Here is a 23,156-nt window from a genome sequence, read left to right on the forward strand (position 1 = left end):
TATAGAGAAAATTCAACACACAGGGGAAATTAAACATTAATAGGAAATCATTCCAGAGAAAATACGAACAATAGAGCTCCAGGGAAAGAAGATGCTACAGGCCAGTAAGACCTTAAGAGTTGTATCTACCCCAGCCAGGAAGAACAGGACAATGTACTTGTGTAATCTACCCCCCAGACCATAGAAAGATGTGGAAAAAAACCAAGGGAACGTTGCTGACTGTATTGACAACCTGGATAAAGATCTATAGGACAAGCTCACTAAAACTGCAGAGGGAATGAGGAGAGGAGTGGCTAATATGTCGGAAGGAAATTCAACAGAGAAACGTTCCTGAAAAGCTGATGAAATGAAACTATTTGCCAAAATTTAATTAGGATAAATGCAAAGTGTTGGACTTAGATGCCAAAAGTCAAGAGCACAAGTCGAGGATGGGAGAAAGTAAGGTGAACAGCAAGGAGGTCCGGGGAGACCCTGGGGAGACAGTGACCAGCAGGGTCCGAACGAGCCGAGCGGGGCTGAGCCAAGTGAAGAGGCCCCTGCAGCAGGCCCTGCCAGGAGGCAAGACAGCGAGGGACTGGAAGGCCTCATTCAAACCAATGAAAGGCAAAGAGGACTGGGATCTAGTTAAAGGAAGAAAACTATGAAAGGAGAGAGTGCTTGTCTCAAAGTCTAACACGCACAGAATAGCTGAGGTAATTATAAAAGTTTATGGAAGAAGAGAGAAGGCTTGGGCAAGGGGGTGTTGAGAAACTCAGCAGCAGTAAGATGTCTGAAATCCTATCATTTGGGAAAGGATTCTGCTTGCTTTGTGTAATAACAAGTAATGGGAGATGAGTCCAACCCCCAAACAAAGAAAAATTTTTTCTTAGAACTGCTTTTAAAAATGGAATAAATTGCCTTAGGAAGAACTGAGGGCCTCACCACTAAATGTAATCAAACAAAGAATGACCACTTTCCCCCAAATTACGCTTGTGGAAGATGAATCTGCATGTGGTCGAAACTTGGACAAGAGGACCTCTTTCAACCTCGACAATCAATATTTTTCCAAATCAGGCTTTATCTTGAATGTGCTCCAGAATGAAGACTACAGTCAGTAACAATTGTGATAAGCATGATAATAGGTGTATTTATGGAGGATGCACTGGGATTTATACAGTCTATACACACCTGATACAGTGTCCCATTTAAGGGGATGATTATCATTCCCATTTTGTAAACGAAGACACTGAGGTAACCCAGCTAGTTAAACAGTGAACCAGGACTGGAGCCCCATCTGGCTCTGAAATCCACACCTCTACTCACAAAAGTATTCCTTTCCCACTTCCCAATCTGCTCAGTACTGAGGATCTTTCATCACACACTCTTGACACTGTTTCTGGGGGAATGGCTGGACCAAGCACGGTGCCAGCGACAGAACCACGAAGACCACAGAGGGTGGGAAGGAAAGTGGAGCCTTCGGCAGACTGCAGCGAGCAGTAGTTTCAAAATGCAGTCTAGCTCTCCCAGCAGAGTTCTCCCCATCTGAGTAAGACGGATTTAAATTTAAGTCTGGAGAATAATGAATAATCGGGAGCCTCAAAAAACTCAACACCAGAAACCACAGCAGGGCACCCTCGGATCTACTCTATCCAGAATTAGTAGTGCTTCAGGAAATCTCTCAGGAAAAAAAAAATATGCCTTGTTTTTGTTTGTTTTTTGTTTTTCCAGCAGTTATAAAAAGGGTTAAGAGCACCTTACATAACAAGGGTGGAGCATGCTAGTAAATACAGCTGTTTCAAGTAAAAGCAGTAACAGAGGCAGACAAGGGAAGTCAGGAAAAGTAGGTATTTAGGCAAAGACAGAAGGAATAAGCGTTGAAGAAATAAAGTCAGGGCCAAAAATTCCACATGTAAATCCAACCCCCTCAAAATAAATAAATAAAATGCATTCTTTATTTAACTATTCCACAGAGCAGCACGCCCATGGAAAAGATATGAACCACTTCAACCATAATCTCATTTTTAAGAAACAGAGGCCAACCTGGGCTTAGCTGGGGAGGAGAGGGAGGGAACCGGGCACGAAGGGACTGGGCACAGCCTACGTGCAGGCAGGGGACTTGCCCCGACAGGCACACTCGAGTGGGCATCTCAAAACTTCCAGCTGGATGAGGCCCGAGATGAAGAAATGGAAATAACCACTGTGGTCACAATCATTAAGAGTTTGTGGAGGCCTATGTGCCAGGTACTGTGTTAAGCACTTCCAGTACCTTATTTCATGTCATTGTCCCCCAAAGGAACACGACTCTGTGCCCTGTACAGATAAGGAATGGTAGTTGGAAAAGCAACATGCTGGGCACTGTGCCGAGTGCTTCACATGGATGCCTTGGGCCACATGCATAGCATTCCGACAAGGGCCAGTGTGAGCGCCATCCCTGTAAACAGGTGTGGAAATATGGTACAAAGGGATGAAAGAGACAGCAGCCCAGAGGAGTGGGGTGACCTGTCCCAAGTGCAACAGCAAAGATGGAGCAGAGCCAGAACAGAGCTGTCTGTCTCCAGAGACCAGGCCTGAACCAGGAGGCACGGGGCTCTGGAATCATCTTGCATCACCCACATAATGCCAAAGACTCCCCAGCTCTCAGACCTGTTGTTCTCGCTTTCCAGGGGAGAAACAAATCAATGACAACAAAGGGAACTGGAGAGAAACAAAGTAGCAAATATGCAGAAATAAACAAGGCCCAGCTCAAGCACAAAAGCAAAACTTAATAGCGAACCTACAAACACATGGATTAATACAAGCAGAGCAGCAATCAAAAACCACAGAGTGGAGGATAATGCTGATGAGCTTCTGATTAAAAAGTCCTACAGTTTAAGTGATCGGGATTTCTAGCTCTTTTCATGGGCATGTGCACAGTAGGAGTTTTGCAAGATTGCTTAGCAACGCCTGGCAACCAGACTCCAGAAAGGATCACTCCTTGGTAACTCTAGTAAAGCAATAATTTTAGCTCATGAAAGCTAAATTTTAGAAACCCTTAATAACTCATATAATAGGTTACTAGTAAGTAGCCTGCAGCCATACATAAAAATGAAAATCTATAACCACTCAGCTTTCACTTGTATGAACCAAAGAAAGACATATACTTTTGAGATTCATCATTAATTTATTTAATACACACTTGCTGAAAACCTACTATGTGCCAGACTCTGTTCTATGCTGTGGGAAAGAGGCCCTTGACAGTTTACCAGTGAACTATAGGCTATACACAAAAAAACATGGGCTGGACTAGAATCCTACTTTTAGGAAAATGAGGCCCAGAGAAGGAAAGCAATCCATTCTAAGTTGCACAACACCCTACAGGATATTTTCAGCTGCTTATGTCCCACTCAGTAGATTCAGCAGGAAAACACTGCTCCCCTGAAAAGGCCACATTCCCATGATTGGTCCAGAGAGGCCCCAGGATCCACCAGTTTGCCTCTGAGCTGGCCTGGAGGGCTGGGAGTACCAGGATGCAGGGCCTGGCTGTTGAGCATCTTGGAAAGTCTCCCACTTGACCTCAGGACCTCTGTGGTCAAGTAAGGGAAAGCCTATGACACGGTGTCGGTTTTTATTGGACCCAACCACCGGTGAAGCTTGCCGTCATCTGGAGTGATGGAGAAAATTAAGTTACCACATTCTCACGTTTCAGCCTTTAGCCCGTATTCCTTCGCAAACAGGAAATGTTTATTTAAATACAGCAGTCTCCAGCATGTTCCAGAGCCAAGTGAACAACCAAAGATGTCCACTCTTGCCCCCTCCACTGTCCAGACCACCACCTTGCCGTGGGTGAGGAGCAGGCCTCCGCCTGCCTGGGCAGGACGGGGCGGAGGGGCCCCGCATGAGAGTTCATTTTCATCCTTTTCTGGGCCGAGATTGTGGTTGGAGAAGAATTACATCTGTGGGCTTCTTTTGTACTCAGAAGGGTAAATGCAGCATCTGTTTACTCTGTGCTCCATGGTAAATGTTTTGTTTCAGGCACCACCATTCACTTCCTCTATCTCTGCTCCGTGGATAATAAATTACACTGAATTCTCCTCTGCGTTTATTTTGCTTTCTTGTGGGTGTCACCTCCCCACTGAAGGGAAAAAAAATTTGTCAGTAGTTTATAAACGGCAGAGAGTTTCTCCGCGTGATGTGCTGGCATTATGGAGAGTATGCTAGAACACAGACCCCTAGCTCACAGATACCAGCTTAATTATGAACAACTTAACAGGCCCCATTCCAGGCCTGAAGCAAAGTCCAAATTGTGACTGCATTATCCTCATGTACGTTTCCCTTAAAGGCATGCCATGGGTGGACATGGTCACAACACCAGAGCAACAACCACACACACACACACCCCTTCATAAAAGGCTCTTTGGGAGACAGAATAGCAGGAATGCAGAAGGGAGAAAATGCTTCCTCTTTGTTATAAAATGCAATGTAAACATCTGAGATCAGAAAATGGCTTTTAGGAAGGTCCCGAGCATCTAGGGGCAGCGCTGACAAAAGTTGTTGTCGTTCCTGTTTAGTTGTTTAGTCGTGTTTGACTCTTTGCGATCCTGTGAACTGTAGCCCACCAGGCTCCTCTGTCTGTGGGATTTTCCAGGCAACAATGTTGGAATGGATCACCATTTCCTTCTCCAGGGGATCTTCCGGACCCAGGAATCAAACCCCAGTCAGATTTTTTACCACTGAGCCACCAAGGAAGCCCCACTGACAAAACTTAGCCACATGAAAAAATGAGCCTTGAGAAGTTGAAAGCACTCACTAAAGGAAAGTTCCTTCTTCCATCCTTTGATTACATTCTTGAAGTTGGATTACTGGTTTTCCTCTGTATATGCCATGATTTTATATACAGTTACTGGAATGCAGTGGACGCTCAAGTTATGTTTGTTGAATGAATGAAGGGAAGAATGAATGAAAAATTCCTCCCTAAAGAAATCCTTAACATAACTCAGAAATTCCACCCCCTCCCCCCAAGAGTATGCAGAACTGAAATGTTACATGTGAACTGACAGAGAGGGTGTGGGATGATGAAGGACTATTGGAACTGTTGTTGGGAGGCTGTGCCTAATCCTTGCAGTAACTCTGACCCAGCCTGCCTGTAAAACCTGCCCCCACCCCCCACCCCGAGGAGGAAAGAGACTAGATGAAGAGCCAGCCTTGGCAACCACCTCACCCTAATGCAAGCCCAGCAAACGAGACATTAATGACCAGAACCAAGGGAGATGAGATTCACACATTCCAAAGCATCTCCTACTCTGCCAATGCCTGCTGGTGGCCATGATGGCAGAGGCCCATGGGAATGCCCAGGACTCCAGTCTCTACCCAGTTTCTTCAATTACAGAGCAGATGGGCAGCCCCCAGTTGCCTGGGTCTCCTGGGGGAGGCAGTGCAGTGGCATGCTGGCTGCAGAGCTGTGCCTGCAGCTTTTGAGGACTTCCTGCAGAAATAGAGGGGCCTACTCTCCTTGTTGTCTCAAACATGCCACATGATTTTAAATATCAAAGAGACCCCAAAGAGGAGCGCTAATGTCAAAGCAAGTGAATGTTCACAGAGCGCACCTGAAGCAGCAGTAACAGTTGCCTATTCTAAGACCCCCGCCCAAGGAGAGCCCTCCCAGGACCATCTATTTACAGATCTTGGTCCAAGTTGACCCTTGTTCCAAGGATGTCCAGCAGAGGGGTAAGGGGTGTACACTTGGGAGCCAGATATACTCGAATTCAAACACTTAACTAGATACTACATGACCTTGAGCCAATGACAAAAAGGCTTAACAGTTAAGTGGAATAATAAGCATTACCTTTGTAACTAGTAAGACGGTTGTAGAGATTCAGTAAGGTAACACATGTAAACAAACTGAGGCACACAAAGCATTCGCTAAACATTAGCTACAGTTATTATTTCACTCACTCAAGTGGCTGGCCCCAGTGTGAGGAGGGAGGTGAATTTAAGTTTATCAGTTATAGGTTTCCAAAAACACCACTAAAACAAGTTTTTCACTGGCATGGTAGAATATAATGTCTGAATTCAGTCATGGAAGCCTGGATTCTGGCCCTTTTATTGCCACCAACTTGCTGTGTGACCTTAGGCGAGTCATTTCACATTTCCAAGCTACATTTTCCACGTGTATGCATGAAGGTTCAGCTCTACCCTCCTCTAGAACTGTATGGTTCACCCCCCACAGAATAATCACTGCACTTGGGAAAAAAAATGTTTTGAGCCAAAGCAAAGCAGGAAAAAGGAAGGCAATTCTGCTGAGTCTCCGCTCGGGGACACACAAAGAGTAGGCAGCAGAGAATGAAGTGGCAGGAGGTGATTAACAGGAATAACACACTCTAAGACAATCCATCTTAGTCTCTTGCCACTCTCCTCCAGACTAAAGCCGGGAAGGCAGAATCTCAAAGACCCCTGCGCCTACTCTAAGACATGCGGGGAAGGGGCAGTGGGAGAACCAAGACCCGCAGGAAGCTACCAGCTAGAGCAAACCCTCGCCCACTTCTGGGCTGTGTTCCCAGTCCCTTCCAACCCCCCTCCACCATTTCTCCTTCCTTCTTCACTCCTGACTGCAGGCTAGAAAGAGCCCACCCCAGTCCAAGTTGTGAAATTGGTCCGAGGATCAAAATGATAAATGTTTCCAAAACGTTGACATATGAAAAGTAAATATTTGGTTGCACAATTGGGGTTAAAACGAGGGTCAATCCACCCCACTCTCCAAGCGCCTCTCCTCTTACTGCCAAGCCCAGGATCCGAGGTTGAGTGCGGTTTGTAAGATTATAGCGCTCGCTCTCATTTAAAGGGCTGTCAGCATTTCCATTCTCCGGCCCGTTCGTTCGGAGAGGCATTTATAACCGAGCCATAAAAAATTCACCCGGGCTGCAACTTGGCTTCTCGGAGGCTGCGCTCCAGGCAGGGCGGGTTTTGCAAGCACCCACTCCGAAATGGTTTGGTTCCTAAGAAGTTAGACCTTCAGACACACTCTCAACTTTCCTCGCAAGGGCAGCCAGAGAGCGGCTGGCCCATGCTGATCTCCGAGCTGGTCAGTCTCTGGAGCCCACTCTCCTAGTCCCATGCCTTGCAGCCCCATCACCCTTCCGCTTTCTTCTTCCCTCCCTCTTCAAATAGCGCGGGCCCCTTCCTCTCACCCTAAGACCTCACCGTAAGACCTCCCTGGCTGCAGTGTCATCTCCTCCCTTGCCTTCCGCCAGCATTCTCCTTGGAAACTGTCAGCTGGCCCTGCGTCTGGAACCCTTCACCCCTGGAGAGGCACTGCTCTTCGCTTATCACAGGGGGCCTCAAGCCCTCTCTCCCTAGACCTGTCCAAAGCCACAGACCCCCAACTCAGAGGGTGGAGGATCCGATCCAGGAGATGGGGAAGGCAGAGACTGCAACCAACGCGACCAAGGGGAAAGGAAGGATCTGGCGCGCCTGGGGGCCCTTCTGTGGGACCCAGGTGGGTGGCCCGGGTAGGGCGGGGCGGGGGTACTCACAGGCGCTCGGCGTTGCGGGGGATGCCCCGGGGAACCGCCCGGAGGCCCAGCCCATGGCAGTCCACGCTGGCGGCGGAGCAGGTACACTTGGTGGGGCAGGCGGCAGCGGGGGGCCCGCTCAGAACACTCGCCAAAGCCAAGGCCAACATCAGGCGGGCGCGCACGGCGGCGCCGGCCCCCGTCCGCCCGGGGGCCATAGTGTGCAGGGGCCCGCGCCCGGAGGAGGCTACCTCGGCAGGGCAAGACGCGTGGAGCCCGCGGAGATGCGCTAAGAGCACGGACGGCCTGGGGAGCGGGCAGCGGAGTTAGCGCGGAGGAGGAGCGAGCTCGGCGCTCAGGCGCACGGGGCGCGGGCGGAGCGGGGCGCGCCGGGCGGCGGCGGCGGCAGCAGCTCCATCGGCGGGGCCGGCGCTGCCCCGCTGCGCATCGCTCGGAGTGCCCAGGTGCCGAGCGCCCCCTGGCCCCACCGGACCGCGGCCCGGGGCGCGGGCCGGGTCGGAAACCTGGGGAGAGCGCAGTGGGGCGCGGCGCCCGGAGCGGTCCGGCTTGGGGCCGGGCTCGGGAGCGCGGCGGCGACGGCGGCTGGGGCACGGGGCGGCTGGGTGAGCTGGCCGGCGCTCGCTCTCTCCATTCACTGAGCGGGGCAGACACCGGAGACGCGGGGCCCACCCCTCCCGCCCCCCCAAAAACGCCAGCTCCGCCTCCCATTGGCTGCGCCGCGCGTCATGTCGACTAAGTTGGGAACTTTGCTGGAGCGACCGGGGAGCACGAAGGGAGGAGGCCACAGAGGAGGGAGAAGGAACGGGCGGGAAGAGGGACTCGCTCGGCCAGCAGGGCCCCAGAATTGAGGCTTATTCACTCTAGGGAGCCAAGGACTGAACAGGCTGGTGATACATTTTCTTTATTCCAGCACTGAGCTAGGCATGCTACTTACAGTTTTACCTTCTGTCCCAACATCGTCCCGCAAGAGGGAATTTGTGGACCCCTATTTTATAGATTAGAAACTCAGAGCTCAGAGAAGTGAAGTGACTTGCCTGAAGTCACACAGCCACTGGGGACCCCAAACCGTGGCCCTCTCATTCACCATGTTTTACTTCACAGTCCATCAAAGATGCAGCCCTGCCTCATCTACAAAGATCCTCAAAGATCCTGCCTGATCTTGGCCAAGATCCACTTCTTCCTGAAGGACCTGTTGCATTGACACGACTGCCCTCCACGGTCACAAGTGTCAGAAAACGGCCACCTGAGTTGTTCAGGTCACTGTCCATAAGCCCTACTTGGAAGCACTGCTTCTTTGCCAAGCCCCAACACTGGCTGGGCTGCTAAGAGTGGTGATGGCTGGGCCGTGGACCCTGGATTGACAGTGCTGGGTTCCTAGGCCTTGAGCTTCTGTTTCCTGACCAGGTGACTTTGGGTCAGCCGTGTCACCTGAACCTTGGTTTCCTCAAAGCAAGGAGGCCACCTCACTGTCTGGGCCTGCCTCCCTGGGTTGTCTGGGCCACCAAAGAAGAGAAAGTGTGATTTTCAAAACACTCATTGCATGCAAGGCAACCCTTTGGCCTCTAGTGCCTTCCTCTCCCAGTGCCCGCTCTAAATTGGCCAGGTCTGAGCTTTTCCAGATGCCCTGGGGAGGGCATGTGTTAGGGGCTCCATAAATACTTGTTGGAATGATTTTGTTTGTTTGTTTGGAGGGAGAGGGCAGGAACTGGAGGAAGTATTGCCCAGACTTCCTTGAGGTCTGCTCACAGTGAAAACATCTGAATGAGCCTTTGCATATATACACATTCATACACACACACACACACTCATACCTACAAATACACCAATGCCTACACACACCATCACACATATCATCACACACACCCACTTGTATACAAACATGCTTCCACATACTCATACACATTCACAGTCATATAACACATGTGTGCATCATGCTCCCACATACCCTGTACCAGCAACAACTATGCTCCTGACAGTTCTTCCATTTCCTTTCACATAAATGCTACTCTGATTCCTTCTACTGCATTTTCCTTCAAGGGAACTTTCAACTGCTTGGACTATAGCCTATGAATATATAGCAGAGGTGCAGATTTTATTTTGTTGTATTTAGCAGATTTTCAAAGTTTTAGCCCCGGGCACCCAATTGCATGTCCATGTACACACACATGCACTCATGCACACACTCCAGCCCCTCCATCATTCATAAACACATTAGGTGCAATTTACTGCTGTTATTCTTGGGAGCAGCTTTCAGCACAGATGCTGTTGTCATCGCCCTCTGGTGGCCACAGAGGGTCGACGGGTGACTTCAGCATTTAAGAACTCTAAACATCCTTTCCTCTGAAGCTTTCCTCCAAACCTTGAACCAATTTAGTACCAGGACTGAGGCAGATGAGAGAACTGGGCAAAGGCCCAAGGGCACACAAGTGTCTCAGACTGTCTGGAACAGAAAGGAGTAGGGGTTTCTTTGTTTTCTCAAATGCATACTAGAGCGTGTTTTGCAATCCCTTCAGGCTGGGCTCTAAGCACAGTATATGTGTGTGTGAGTGAGTGTGTGTGTGTGTGTGTGCTGGGCTGGGCTCTAAGCACATTATGTGTGTGTGTGTGTGTGTGTGCGCGCGCGCTGGGCTCTAAGCACAGTATGTGTGTGTGTGTGTGTGTGTGTGCTGGGCATAGTGTGTGAATGTGAACGTGTGTGTGTGTGTTAGGGTGGGTGGGGTGTTTTCCATTTAAGCTGCTAGGAGGGGAGTTCATGAGCCTGACTAGATCTTTAAGTGACTTTATAGGCATTCAAGTTTGCTCTTCCCTGGGAGAGCCACCTTAGAACAGAGCCCGGAGTCAATCAACCCCAAGAAAGGGGAAGTGGGAGAAATAGGAGGTACACAGGACACTGGCTACCCAGAACCATGGGGTGTGTAGGCTGGAACAACCGTAGACATCACTTAATCCACCATCTCTGTGTTCTGAAGATTGCTGCTTCCACATGTTTTTTCAAGGGCGGAAGTTTCCTTGGGCAAAAATAAAGTAAGGAAAGCTACTCACTTTCACCTCTCCTGGTGATGGCATCACAGATAAGTGTATTAAAGAGTATTTAAGAGTCCTAAAATAAAATGGTTTAAAGTTTATTCAATTCAAGGGACTTCTCTAGTGACTCAGTGATTAAGACTGTTCTCCGAAAACAGGGGCACAGGTTCAATCCTTGGTCAGGGAAATAGATCCTGCGTGCCACAACTAAGAGTCTGCATGCCACAGTGAAAAAGAGCCCACGTGCTGCAACTCAGACCCAGCAAAGCCAAACAAATATAAATAAATAGATACTGTTTAAGTAGTGTTAAATTCAGTTTCCCAGTATCACTGGCCCTTTTGCGTGTAAATTTAATATTCTTTTGAAACTTTTGGAGAACCCCCAATAAAATTCAACCCTTATATCTAATAACACAACAAGTCTCAGAGAGGGAAAGGCACCAGTACAAGGTCACGCAGTGCATCAATAAGCCAGCCAGAGCCAGATCCCAGGCTCCTCATGCCCAGTATGGGGCTCCACCCACTCCCCCGCTCCACTGATTCCAAGGAATCTGCAGAATGTGTCAGCCTTCCCATGGAAGAATTACTCTGTGTAAAGAAGTCTAAGTCCTTATGAGGTCAGGGCATTGGGTAGGACTTTATGTCTAAGTTCCAGAGATGACTTTTATACTCTGTGGAATGATTTTCAGACTGCTACACAAGTCTCCGGGGATTTTTGGATCTTTTTTCAAATCAAAAAAATGTTTCCTTTACTTTTCCATAGCCTTCTCAAAAGCAAACTATCCACCCATTCCCCCAGGAAAAGCCACCTCAGACTTTCTCTTCCAACCTGTTTTCTGTCTCAATGTAAGGCCATTTTAATCATAGCAGGTTTTCTGGTTGCAGCAATAAATAACTGAGGTAAAGAAATGAATTTTTAAGAAGGTTTTGGGGTAATGTAAAAATGTAAGGAACAAATTAAAGAGGGGGGTTTCAAAAAAGACAAGAACCAGGGCAAGAACTAGCTGCCAAGCACCTAAGATTTCCAAACAGCCAGGAAGAAGAGATTGGTTGCCCTGCTGACATCACATGATCACCCCCTTGGTCAAAGAAGACAAGAGCCCATGGGTGAGGGTTCTTTGCAAACTACACTCAGCTAGGCAGGTAGAAGTGGTGCAGTCAAAGGAGACTCAGGGAGCTGTTCGCTAAAAATGTAGGGGAAGGCAAACAGAACCAAAGCCTCTTGTCTCTGCCTCACACCACAGCTATTCAGTTCCTGAGCCCTGTTAATTCTCCCCATGATTATTTTCTGAATCTGTCCCCTCTTCATGTTTGGTGCTCCTATCATTGTTCCCGGTTATGAACACCAGCTTTCAATATGGCCCTTGTTCACATTGGCCCCCATATCAGTTCTCTAATTTTGTTTGTCCCTCCCACTCCCAATCCATCTTTTGCTCTGATGATCAAGGGACCTTTCTAGCAAATCTGACAGTGCAATCTTGAACTTTGAAATAGACTTCTGTCTTTGCCACCTCATCTCCCACCACTCCCCCACACCCTCCCAACACCCCTCCTGGAACATCCTACCCTGCTCTTCCCTATCTGGGTCTCCCAGAGTTGGTTTAACTGTTGATTTCTCCAGGACATCTTGCTGAGCCAGACTATTAGATTCTCTAGGGCAGTCACCATATATAATCCATTTGTTCCAACATTTTAATATAAAAATTTTCAAACATTCAGAGATGGCTAATCCATTTTTGCATGCTTGATGCCTAGAGGTACAAATAAATCTTTGATGACTGATGAATGAATAAATGAACAGATCCATGAATGAATGATCTTCCCAATCTTCCTATTCTCCCGTCATAGTTTTACTTATTTTAATTAACACTGCTTGATCTTTGGAGTAGGAAAAGGTTACATTCTTCTAGAATTCCTGGGAGGTTTCTTTCTAACTATATATATTCTCTCTCGCTCTGATACATTTTCTCCTGCTCCATTAAAACTTAACGTTCATGCTGGCCACTGTCTAATGGATTGTCCACATCGTTCTCTGCCCACTGTCTCCTGATTCTGTTACCGAGGAAGCTGGCCTTGATGGGCTGCACCACCTGCACATTCTTGGGTCTGGTCGTGCGGGGAACTAGCAGGATATAAGAGACCTGGAGGAGAGCAGGCAGGACTTCCTCCACAAGGGCTTCAGTCTGGCTGTGGCTGCCTTCCTCTATCAAAGATCACAATTCACGCCTTCTGACCTGTCTTCTAATTTCTAGTCCCATCCCCTTGCCTCTTTGGGGATGAGAGTAAGAATAGCTGCCTGTTATCCTAAACCTGACAGTTCCCATCCCCTGTTGATTCCTTAACCCTTGCCTTGCTTTTCTAAATAATCCCCTTATTAAACTTTCTTCAGTTACTCCTTTGAGTTATGTCATCCATGTCCTACCAGGGACCCTGAAAGGAACACACTGTTCACAGAGCCACCAAAGCAGATCTCTGAAGAGCAGCTGAGCAGGGAGGGGAGGGAGAGACAATGAGACCCGCACTTTGACATTAAGACTGTTATCCCCATTAAACCCCCAGGACAAAGAACATGAACAGGGTTAGGGAAAGATACCTTGTTTCCAATGCAAAGTCTTCCTTCTCTCTTCTCTGAGAAAGCACGAACAGTAAGGCCTTATTGACAGTTAATCTATTGTCTCCCCAAGAAGCAGGATCCATTCTGACAAGATAAATACTTAATGATGAATACCTAATTTTAAAATAATATATTTTGGAGAAGAAGATAAAGAACCAGAATCTTCCAAAATCCAGGTATACCTATAGTGGATGACTGTCCTCTTCACTCCAACTATTCTGATTCTTCTATTCAAGAAGGCTCAGAACCTTCTTGTTCTTACATAATCTTATTTCCCTCAAGACTGATGTTTTAGGGGTTCAGCAAATAACTGAAATGAGCAAATCAGAGTCTTTCCTAGGATTTTTGTAACTAGAACTGGAGAAAGAGACCTAGTCCCTCTGTGATTACAAAGCTGGAACACGTGATGAATACGAGTAAGTGGTCATGCTTTCAGTTGTGTGGCTCAAGCCGCTATAACAGAATGGATCAGAACCATTTTCTAGAAGGGTGAAGGGCATCTAGCCTAATTTAAGCAATCAAACAACCGATTATTGGGACCTTCCTACATGCCTAAGAGAAGACACAGACCACAGATGCCAACAATCCAGTTAGGAAGACAAAATTAAGATATGTGAAAGAAAAGAAAAGATGTGGCATATAATTAAATGCTAATTGGCATGGGTCATATAGTAATTGCTATGAAAATTCTAAAGAGGAAGAAAGCACTTCAAGCTGAATCAGGAGGGCTGAGGGATACCATTTGGCTTTGGAAGGATGCATATATTTGATGAAATCAACGAGAGGGAAAAGAGTCTTTGCGTTGAGGGAAGCAAAGGCAAGGAGGCAGAAATAGAATAGTGTGTGGGGTTGGTGAGAGGGCTCTGGGAACGTGGTGTATGAGGGTTTGGGGACATATTTCTATTGATCTGAGACAAAATTTGAGAGAAAGAACTTGGATGCCTGATTTCCTTTGGAGGGGGCTTGGTCACCTTGCCAGAGAAGTTGGAGGACTCTGTGTAGAGACAATGACTCTGACTTTGAGCAATGATACAGATTGGAATCCCCAGAAGGGAACCTTTAATGTGACTCCAGGTCAACTTTGCCCTGGTCTGAAAGGAGGCCAGATGATCTGAGGTGCTTTTGTTTCCCTGAATTGGTGCATTTAGATGGTGACTCAGCCAGCTGTTGGGGTCAGCCAGAGTGATGCCCTGAGTGGCCTGGCAGGTTGGTGAGTTCAGTCAGTTGCCTCTTCAAACTATCAATGAAGATTTGTCTCATATTTGAGCAAAGCAAAAACTGTCACTGGGGAAATGGCTCTCCAATCTGAGGAGTATTAATCACCTAATTAACCAGAACACCTGCTCATAAAACTTATCCCACCCAGGGAATCAAATTAAACAAAGCATGAGGATGTGCCGCACAGACTTGGTGGTGACATCTGCATCTTTGGCTGGCCTCCTTGGGCACTGGGGCTCATGAAACTCTCTAGCCAGCTGTTGGGTTTGCAGAAACTTTGAGAATACTAGCTTTGTTTAGCAAACAGTAATCAGTACAAGCAGAGAAACTCTTCTTGCAACTCACCTGGAATCATGGATGTCCCTAATGCACTGGGTACTATTCTGAATATTTTGCATATATTAACTATATAATCTTCACGGTAACCAACTGAAGTCCCCTGCTGTAGCAGAGGCTGGCTCCATGCTCACAGATCAGATCCACTTTCTTTTTCCTGGACACACAGGAAGACTATATTTCCCAGTTTCCTTTGCAGTTACATGGGGGCCATGTGCCTCATTCTGACCAAATAGAATGTATGCAAAAGTAATGCATACCACTTGCACAGTTGGTCTTTGGAATCTCTTATATAACCAGGTAAGACTTCCTTCTGACTGTTAGCTGGGTATAACAGAGGGGATTCAATGAAGGATCCCAAAGTATCACTGAGAGAGTAGTAGAGCCACAAAAAAGAAGACACTGGTGTCCCTAAATTACCACATAGAAAATAGTGATCAAACACTCTGTAACATGAGAAAAACCTACACTCTTGCTGAGATCTTGGGGTTGTTTACTTCATCCATTAGCATTAATTACCCAGGCTGAAACACCAATGCAATCTTGGCAACTTTGTTTGCACAATCACACAGGACCAATCTTAGGGAAAGCTACTACCTGTGTGTGTTACAGTTTCAAAAACAACAGGGAATTCCTCCCATCCTGAAATCATGTTTTCTTCTGTTAGCTCATAGATAAAATGCTTTTTAATAAACACCCTCATTATCTGCATTTTCTTTCTTATTCATATAACACATCTCTGCTGAGTACATTCAAGGTACAGGTAATATTAATCATCTTGTAGTGAAGACAAAGTAAACATAAAGTCTTGTATGGGCAACAGATGTAAATCAATCAAACAAGAAAGTAGATAACTACAGATTACAAGATGTTAGGAAGAGAAGTAATAATGTGACATGATAAAGACCAATTGAAGTTAACAGATGTTCCAAAAAGTGGTTAGGGAAAGAGACTCAAAAGACAAGAAGAGTCTTGCTATGATATAATAAGTTATGGAGTAGGGCAGGTCACTATCCCAAGAGACAAAATAGAACACGTGAAGGCCCTGCAGTATGGCATGACTGGTTGGAGGAAAAAAAAGGGCACTATGGTTAGATCCTAGAGCATGAGGGAGACCTGTTCTGGGAAGATCAGAGCTATTTCTCCCTCACTGTTGCATTGACACCAGTCTATGCAAATTACAAGTGATCTTACCTCTGTCACTTGTGTGTATGATGAGAAACGTAAGCTCTTAGATTAACCTGATCTGATACAGAATCTATTTTAGTTCCAAGGGTATTTATATACAACTGCTAGTCGCTCAGTTCTGTCCGACTCTTTGCGACCCCGTAGACTGTAGCCCACCGGGCTCCTCTGTCCATGGAATTCTCCAGGCAAGAATACTGGAGTGGGTAGCCGTTCCCTTCTCCAGGGGATCTTCCTCATCCAGGGATTGAACCCTGGTCTGCATTGCAGGCATATTTTTTACTGTCTGAACCACCAGGGAAGACCCAGGGGCTGAATAAAGGCAAACTAGTTAAGGAAACTGTATTAAAGCTATCTGTATAGGCAACATCATATTTTCCCACAGTCTTGAAGTTTTTTGATGCTGCTGGTAGGCAGGGAGGAGACATGAAGAAGACCACCAGGGTAGGAGATTAAAGCCCTTTTAATCTACGCTTTGAGTCAGCACTCTTTGACTGAATTCTCACTCCTGGGGAAGGCATGTAAAATATTTTATTGTACAAATATCTGTTTTGCCAAGTTTAGCTAGTAGCACCATCATCTCCTCAAATGGCCAGACCAAAAAGCTAAATGCCATCTTCAACTCCTTCCTCTTTTCCCTCTTAGTTCAATCCATCCATCAGCTCATCAAAACCTCTCAGTTCCTCAACTAAAGTCTTGGTGAGATCCTACCCCCAACACTATCTCCTTGGCTGCGTTCAAGAAGTCTCACTGGCTTCTTACTCAGGCCCTTCAACCAGCTCTCTTATTCAATTCCTCAGTCACATTCCAGAGCTTAGAGGCATTTCCATTACTTAGAGACTAAAGGCTAAGGTATACACATGGTAAAAAAGGGTCTTTATTAACTAACCTTTTCACTGCCTTTCTATCTTGCTTCAGTTCAGTTCAGTTCAGTCGCTCAGTCATGTCTGACTCTTTGCCACCCCATGGACTGCAGCATGCCAGGCTTCTCCCTGTCCATCATCAACCCCCAGAGCTTGCTCAAACTCATGTCCATCGAGTCGGTGATGCCATCCAGCTGTCTCATCCTCTGTTGTCCCCTTCTTCTCCCGCCTTCAATCTTTCCCAGCATCAAGGTCTTTTCCAAATCAGTCAGTTCTTTGCATCAGGTGGCCAAAGTATTGGAGTTTCAGTATCAGTCCTTCCAATGAATATTCAGGACTGATTTCCTTTAGGATGGACTGGTTGGATATCCTTGCAGCCCAAGGGACTCTCAAGAGTCTTCTCCAACACAGTTCAAAAGCATCAATTCTTCTGTGCTCAGCATTCTTTATAGTCCAACTTTCACATCCACATATGACTACTGGAGAAACCACAGCTTTGACTAGACAGACCTTTACTGGCAAAGTAATGTCTCTGCTTTTTAATATGCTGTCTAGTTTGGTCATAGCTTTTCTTCCAAGGAGCAATCGTCTTTTAATTTCATGGCTGCAGTCACCATCTGCAGTGATTTGGGAGCCCAAGAAAATAAAGCCTCTCACTGTTTCCATTGTTTCTCCATCAATTTGCCATGAAGTGATGAGACCGGATGCCATGAACTTAGTTTTCTGACTGTTGAATTTTAAGCCAACTTTTTCACTTTCCTCTTTCCCTTTCATCAAGAGGTTCTTTAGTTCTTCTTCAATTTCTGCCATAAGGGTGATGTCATCTGCATATTTGAGGTTATTGATATTTCTCCCTGCAATCTTGATTCCAGCTTGTGTTTCATCCAGCCTGGCATTTCTCATGATGTACTCTGCATATAAATTAAATAAGCAGGGTGACAATATACAGTCTTGATGTACTCCTTTCCCAGTCTGGAACCAGTCTGTTGTTCCATGTCCAGTTCTAACTGTTGCTTCTTGACCTGCATACAGATTTCTCAGGAGGCAGGTAAGGTGGTCTGGTATTCCTATCTCTTGAAGAATTTTCAACAGTTTATTGTGATCCACACAAAGTCTTTGGCATAGTCAATAAAGCAGAAGTAGATGTTTTTCTGAAACTCTCTTGCTTTTTCCATGATTCAACGGATGTTGGCAATTTGATCTCTGGTTTGTCTGCCTTTTCCCAATCCAGCTTGAATATCTGGGAGTTCACAGTTCATGTACTGTTGAAGCCTGGCTTGGAGAATTTTGAGCATTACTTTGCTAGTGTGTGAGATGAGTGCAATTGTGCTGTAGTCTGAACATTCTTTGGTATTGCCTTCCTTCACGAATCCCCATTCCCACCTTAGGCTGAGCCATAGAAAATTAATGTCCCCTGACTGCACTGAAGTATTTGCCATTTGTCATCTTCTCTCATGCTCTTCCTTCTTTCTGCAATTCCCTTGCCCACCTCTTCCCTTTGGTGAAATTTTCCTGGTCCTTCTTCATGCAACTCAAGCCTCACCACCTCTGTGAAATATTTTATACTGGAAGGAGGAGAAGGGGGTGGCAGAGGATGAGATGGTTGGATGGCATCACCGACTCAATGGACGTGAGTTAGAACAAACTCTGGGAGATAGTGAATGACAGGGAAACCTGGTATGCTGCAGTCCACGCAGTCATAAAGGGTTGGACATGATTTAGTGACTGAACAACAATAACAAATATTAGAGACGTCTTCATTTGATCTCTGGCTATAGAAATTTCTATTACTGTAGACCTCTTTACCATTCTTTCTTCAATCCATCTCTTTCAGAATTTCTTCCCAACATTCTACTGAAACTGACCTCCCAATTCTTCTAGTTACTTAAGCCAAAATTCTTTGAAGCATCCTTCCCTGCTCTCTTTGTTTTATACTCAACATCCAAACAATCAGCAAATCCTGTTTATTGTTTCTTCAAGTCCAGAATTCTACCATTTTGCTTCATGTCTACTGTTCCCACAAGTGACTGTCACATCTGGCCTGGATTATAGTAATAGCCTCCTACATCCTAGCTTCCATCATTCTCTACTTTCTGTAATTAACTTCTAACCCATCAGTCTCATAATGTTAAAATGTGTAAGATCATATCCCTCTTCTCATCCAAAGCTTCTAGCAATGATGCAGTAACAGGAACTGGATTTATCCTCCCTTCTTAAACACATAGAAAACTGGGCACAATGTATGAAAAAGATGATTTTAAACACTGGAAAATTGGAAGTGTATGACTGTGCTCCCTGAAATGAGAAACAAATGAGATGAGTTGTACAAGTTTGCTCTCACTGCCTAGAGACATTTTCCAAGCTGAAGTACAGGGAGAAGAACTAAGCATTCTCTCTAAGTTGAAGAGACAAAGATTAGAGAGGTCAGTGAGTCTCGAGTTGTGAGACTGTATACTTGATAAGTAGTTGCTCAACAGAGGAGACTTTCTAAGAATCTACAAAGAGGCTCCTCTGAGCTTCTGGCTGAGAGTTTGTAAGAGAGGACTATATGAGGCTGAGGGAACCACCAGAGAGCAGTAGAATAACCCTAATTCCTACAGTTCACACTGGAATTCAGTGTTTCCACTGGCCACAGTGAAAGTCCCTCATAATACACAGGCCACTTGGTAAAAACCTCAGAAGAGCATTGATTTAATAATAGAGCTAACAACACTACAAAGAGGATGTACCTAAGAAAAGCTTAAAACAAATCTCAAAAGAATTCAACTGAGTTCATATAATTTAACTGTGAGATAGGACAACATTCCACACTCTTGAAAAAAATATACAACATGAGCACTCAACAATGTCAATTTCACAAAGACTGGCATTGTGCTCTGTTGTGTCTGACTCTTTGTGACCCCATGGACTGTAGCTCACCAGGCTCCTCTATCTGTGGGATGGTCCAGGTAAGAATACTAGAGTGGATTGCCATTTTCTCTTCCAGGGGATCTTCCTTACCCAGGAATTGAAGTTGAGTCTCCTGTATTGCAGGCAGATTTTTTTTTTTTTTTTTTTTTTTTACCACTGTGCCACCTAGGAACCCATTCAGAATGATTGTCATCTAATAAAAAGTCATCAGGAACACAAAAAAGCCCGAAAATATGATTTATAAAATAGAAAAAAGTAAAATAGAAGCAAACCCAGAAATGGTAGCAATAATAAAATTAACAGACAATGATGTTAAAATAGCTATTATAAACATACTTGAAATTTAAAAGAAGTAGAAAAAAATGAAGATACAGAGAGAATCATATGGAATTTCTAGGGCTATAAAATACAATATCTAAAATGAAAGGCATTGGAGGGATTAACAACAGGTAAAATCCAGAAAAAGAACTTGCATCCAGGATTTTTTTTAATTGTACTGCTTCATAATTAAAAGACAAACAGCCAAATTAAAGATAAGAAAAAGACCTTAAAAGATACTTCATTAAAGAAGATATAGAAAGAGATACAAATAATAAGCAGACACATGGAAAGGTGCAAAAAATCATTCAGTTCAGTTCAGTTCAGTCGCTCAGTCATGTCCGACTCTTTGCCACCCCATGAATCACAGCACGCCAGGCCTCCCTGTCCATCACCAACTCCCAGAGTTCAATCAGACTCATGTCCATCGAGTCAGTGATGGCATCCAACCATCTCATCCTCTGTCATCCCCTTCTCCTCCTGCCCCCAATCCCTCCCAGCATCAGGGTCTGTTCCAATGAGTCAACTAATCGCATGAGGTGGTCAAAGTATTGGAGTTTCGGCTTTAGCATTATTCCTTCCAAAGAAATCCCAGGGCTGATTTCCTTCAGAATGGACTGGTTGGATCTGCTTGCAGTCCAAGGGACTCTCAAGAGTCTTATCCAACACCACAGTTCAGAAGCATCAATTCTTCGGCTGTCAGCTTTCTTCACAGTCCAACTCTCATATCCATAAATGACCACTGGAAAAACCATAGCTTTGACTAGATGGACCTTTGTTGGCAAAGTAATGTCTCTGCTTTTCAATATGCTAAAAATCATTAGTCATAAATAAATACCAGTTTAAATTTCAAGCTACCACTATATAGCCACTAGAATGGCCAAAACCAAAAAGTATGAAATTACTAAGCTTTGATGAGGATATAGAGAAACTGGACCCCTATTCATTGCTAGTAGGGATAAAAATGGTATATATGCTTTGGAAAACAGTTTGGCAGTTTCTTAAAAATTAAACATATACTTATCATCATATATAGGACTCAGTAATTTTACTTCTAAGTGCTTGCCCAAGAAAAAGGAGAAGATATATCTATAAGAAAACCTGTATAGTGATATTATTCATAACAGCCAAAAATTGAAACTCTGTGTATATCCACCACTTGATGACTGGATAAAAAAACTAAAAATAATATATTCATACAATGGACTACTACTCACCAATTTAAATAAATTAAAATAAATTCCTGATACATGCAGTCATACATATGAAACTCAAAAACACATAAGGGATTTGATTTAGGTCATACCTGAATGGCTGAGTGATTTTTCCTACTTTCTTCAATTTAAGCCTGAATTTTGCAATAAGGAGGTCATGATCTGAGCAACAGTCAGCTCCAGGTCTTGTTTTTGCTGACTGTATACTTCTCCATCTTTGGCTGCAAAGAATATAATCAATAGGATTTCTATATTTATCATCTGGTCATGTCCATGTGTAAAGTCATCTCTTGGGTTGTTGGAAAAAGAGTGTTGTCCATGACCAGTGACTTCTCTTGACAAAACTGTTAGCCTTTGTCCTGCTTCATTCTGTACTCCAGGGCCAAACTTGCCTGTTATTCCATGTATCTTTTGACTTCCTACTTTTGCATTTCTAATCCCCTATGATGAAAAGGACATCTTTTTTTTTTGATGTTAGTTCTACAAGGTATTGTAGGTCTTCATAGAACCAGTAATCTTCAGCTTCTTTGCCATCAGTGGTTGGGGCATAGACTTGGATTACTGTGATGTTCAATGGTTTGCCTTGGAAATGAATTGATATCATTCTGTCACTTTTGAGATTGTACCCAAGTACTGCTTCAGCAATATGTGAACTGTGAACTTCCAGATGTTCAAGCTGGTTTTAGAAAAGGCAAAGGAACCAGAGATCAAATTGCCAACATCCCCTGGATCATAGAAAAAGCAAGAGAGTTCCAGAAAAACATCTACTTCTGCTTTATTGACTATGCCAAAGACTTTGACTGTGTGGATCACAATAAACTGTGGAAAATTCTGAAAGAGATGGGAATACCAGATCACCTGACTTGCCTCTTGAGAAACCTATATGCAGGTAAGGAAGCAACAGTTAGAACTGGACATGGAACAACAGACTGGTTCCAAATAGGAAAAGGAGTACGTCAAGGCTGTATATTGTCATCCTGCTTATTTAACTTCTATGCAGAGTACATTATGAGAAATGCTGGGCTGGAAGAAGCACAAGCTGGAATCAAGATTGCCGGGAGAAATAGCAATAACCTCAGATATGCAGATGACACCACCCTTATGGCAGAAAGTGAAGAGGAACTAAAAATCCTCTTGATGAAAGTGCAAGTGGAGAGTGAAAAAGTTGGCCTAAAGCTCAACATTCAGAAAACGAAGATCATGGCATCCGGTCCCATCACTTCATGGGAAATAGATGGGGAAACAGTGGAAACAGTGTCAGACTTTATTTTGGGGGGCTCCAAAATCACTTCAGATGGCGATTGCAGCCATGAAATTAAGACACTTACTCCTTTGAAGGAAAGTTATGACCAACCTAGATAGCATATTGAAAAGCAGAGACATTACTTTGCCAACTAAGGTCCGTCTAGTCAAGGCTATGTATGGATGTGAGAGTTGGACTGTGAAGAAAGCTGAGCGCCGAAGAATTGATGCTTTTGAACTGTGGTGTTGGAGAAGACTCTTAAGAGTCCCTTGGACTGCAAGGACATAAAACCAGTCCATCCTAAAGGAGATCAGTCCTGGGTGTTCATTGGAAGACTGATGCTGAGGCTGAAACTCCAGTACTTTGGCCACCCCATGCGATTAGTTGACTCATTGGAAAAGACCCTGATGTTGGGAGGGATTGGAGGCAGGAGGAGAAGGGGACGACAGAGGATGAGATGGCTGGATAGCATCACTGACTTGATGTACATGAGTTTGGGTGAACTCCGGGAGTTGGTAATGGACAGGGAGGCCTGGCGTGCTGCGATTCATGGGGTTGCAGAGTCAGACATGACTGAGTGACTGAACTGAACTCAACTGCATTTCAGACTCTTTAGTATAATAGCATTAAAAACATGAACTATTTAAATGCAAAAGATTGAAATGCTGACAATGACAAAATGATGAGAGAAACCAAGACAATCTTATAAATGGATAGATACAACTGTGCTCATGGATTGGAAAA

The 23,156-nt window shown here is 45.0% G+C and overlaps 1 protein-coding gene across 3 annotated transcripts in view; it reads right to left on the minus strand.

Annotated features, from left to right (window-relative positions):
* The window catches only part of SLIT3 (slit guidance ligand 3), a 781,214-nt gene that overhangs the window by 726,227 nt on the left and 31,831 nt on the right, over nucleotides 1–23,156 (minus strand). For all 3 annotated transcript variants that reach the window (XM_055554942.1, XM_055554941.1, XM_055554944.1), the window contains exon 1: nucleotides 7,488–7,694. In XM_055554942.1, the coding sequence (XP_055410917.1) occupies nucleotides 7,488–7,684 (197 nt within the window). In that variant the 5' untranslated portion in view covers nucleotides 7,685–7,694. Of the gene's footprint in view, nucleotides 1–7,487 lie in introns of those variants that run through there.

This window comes from Bubalus kerabau, chromosome 18 (assembly GCF_029407905.1).
Source record: "Bubalus kerabau isolate K-KA32 ecotype Philippines breed swamp buffalo chromosome 18, PCC_UOA_SB_1v2, whole genome shotgun sequence".
Taxonomy (NCBI): Eukaryota; Metazoa; Chordata; class Mammalia; order Artiodactyla; family Bovidae; genus Bubalus; species Bubalus kerabau.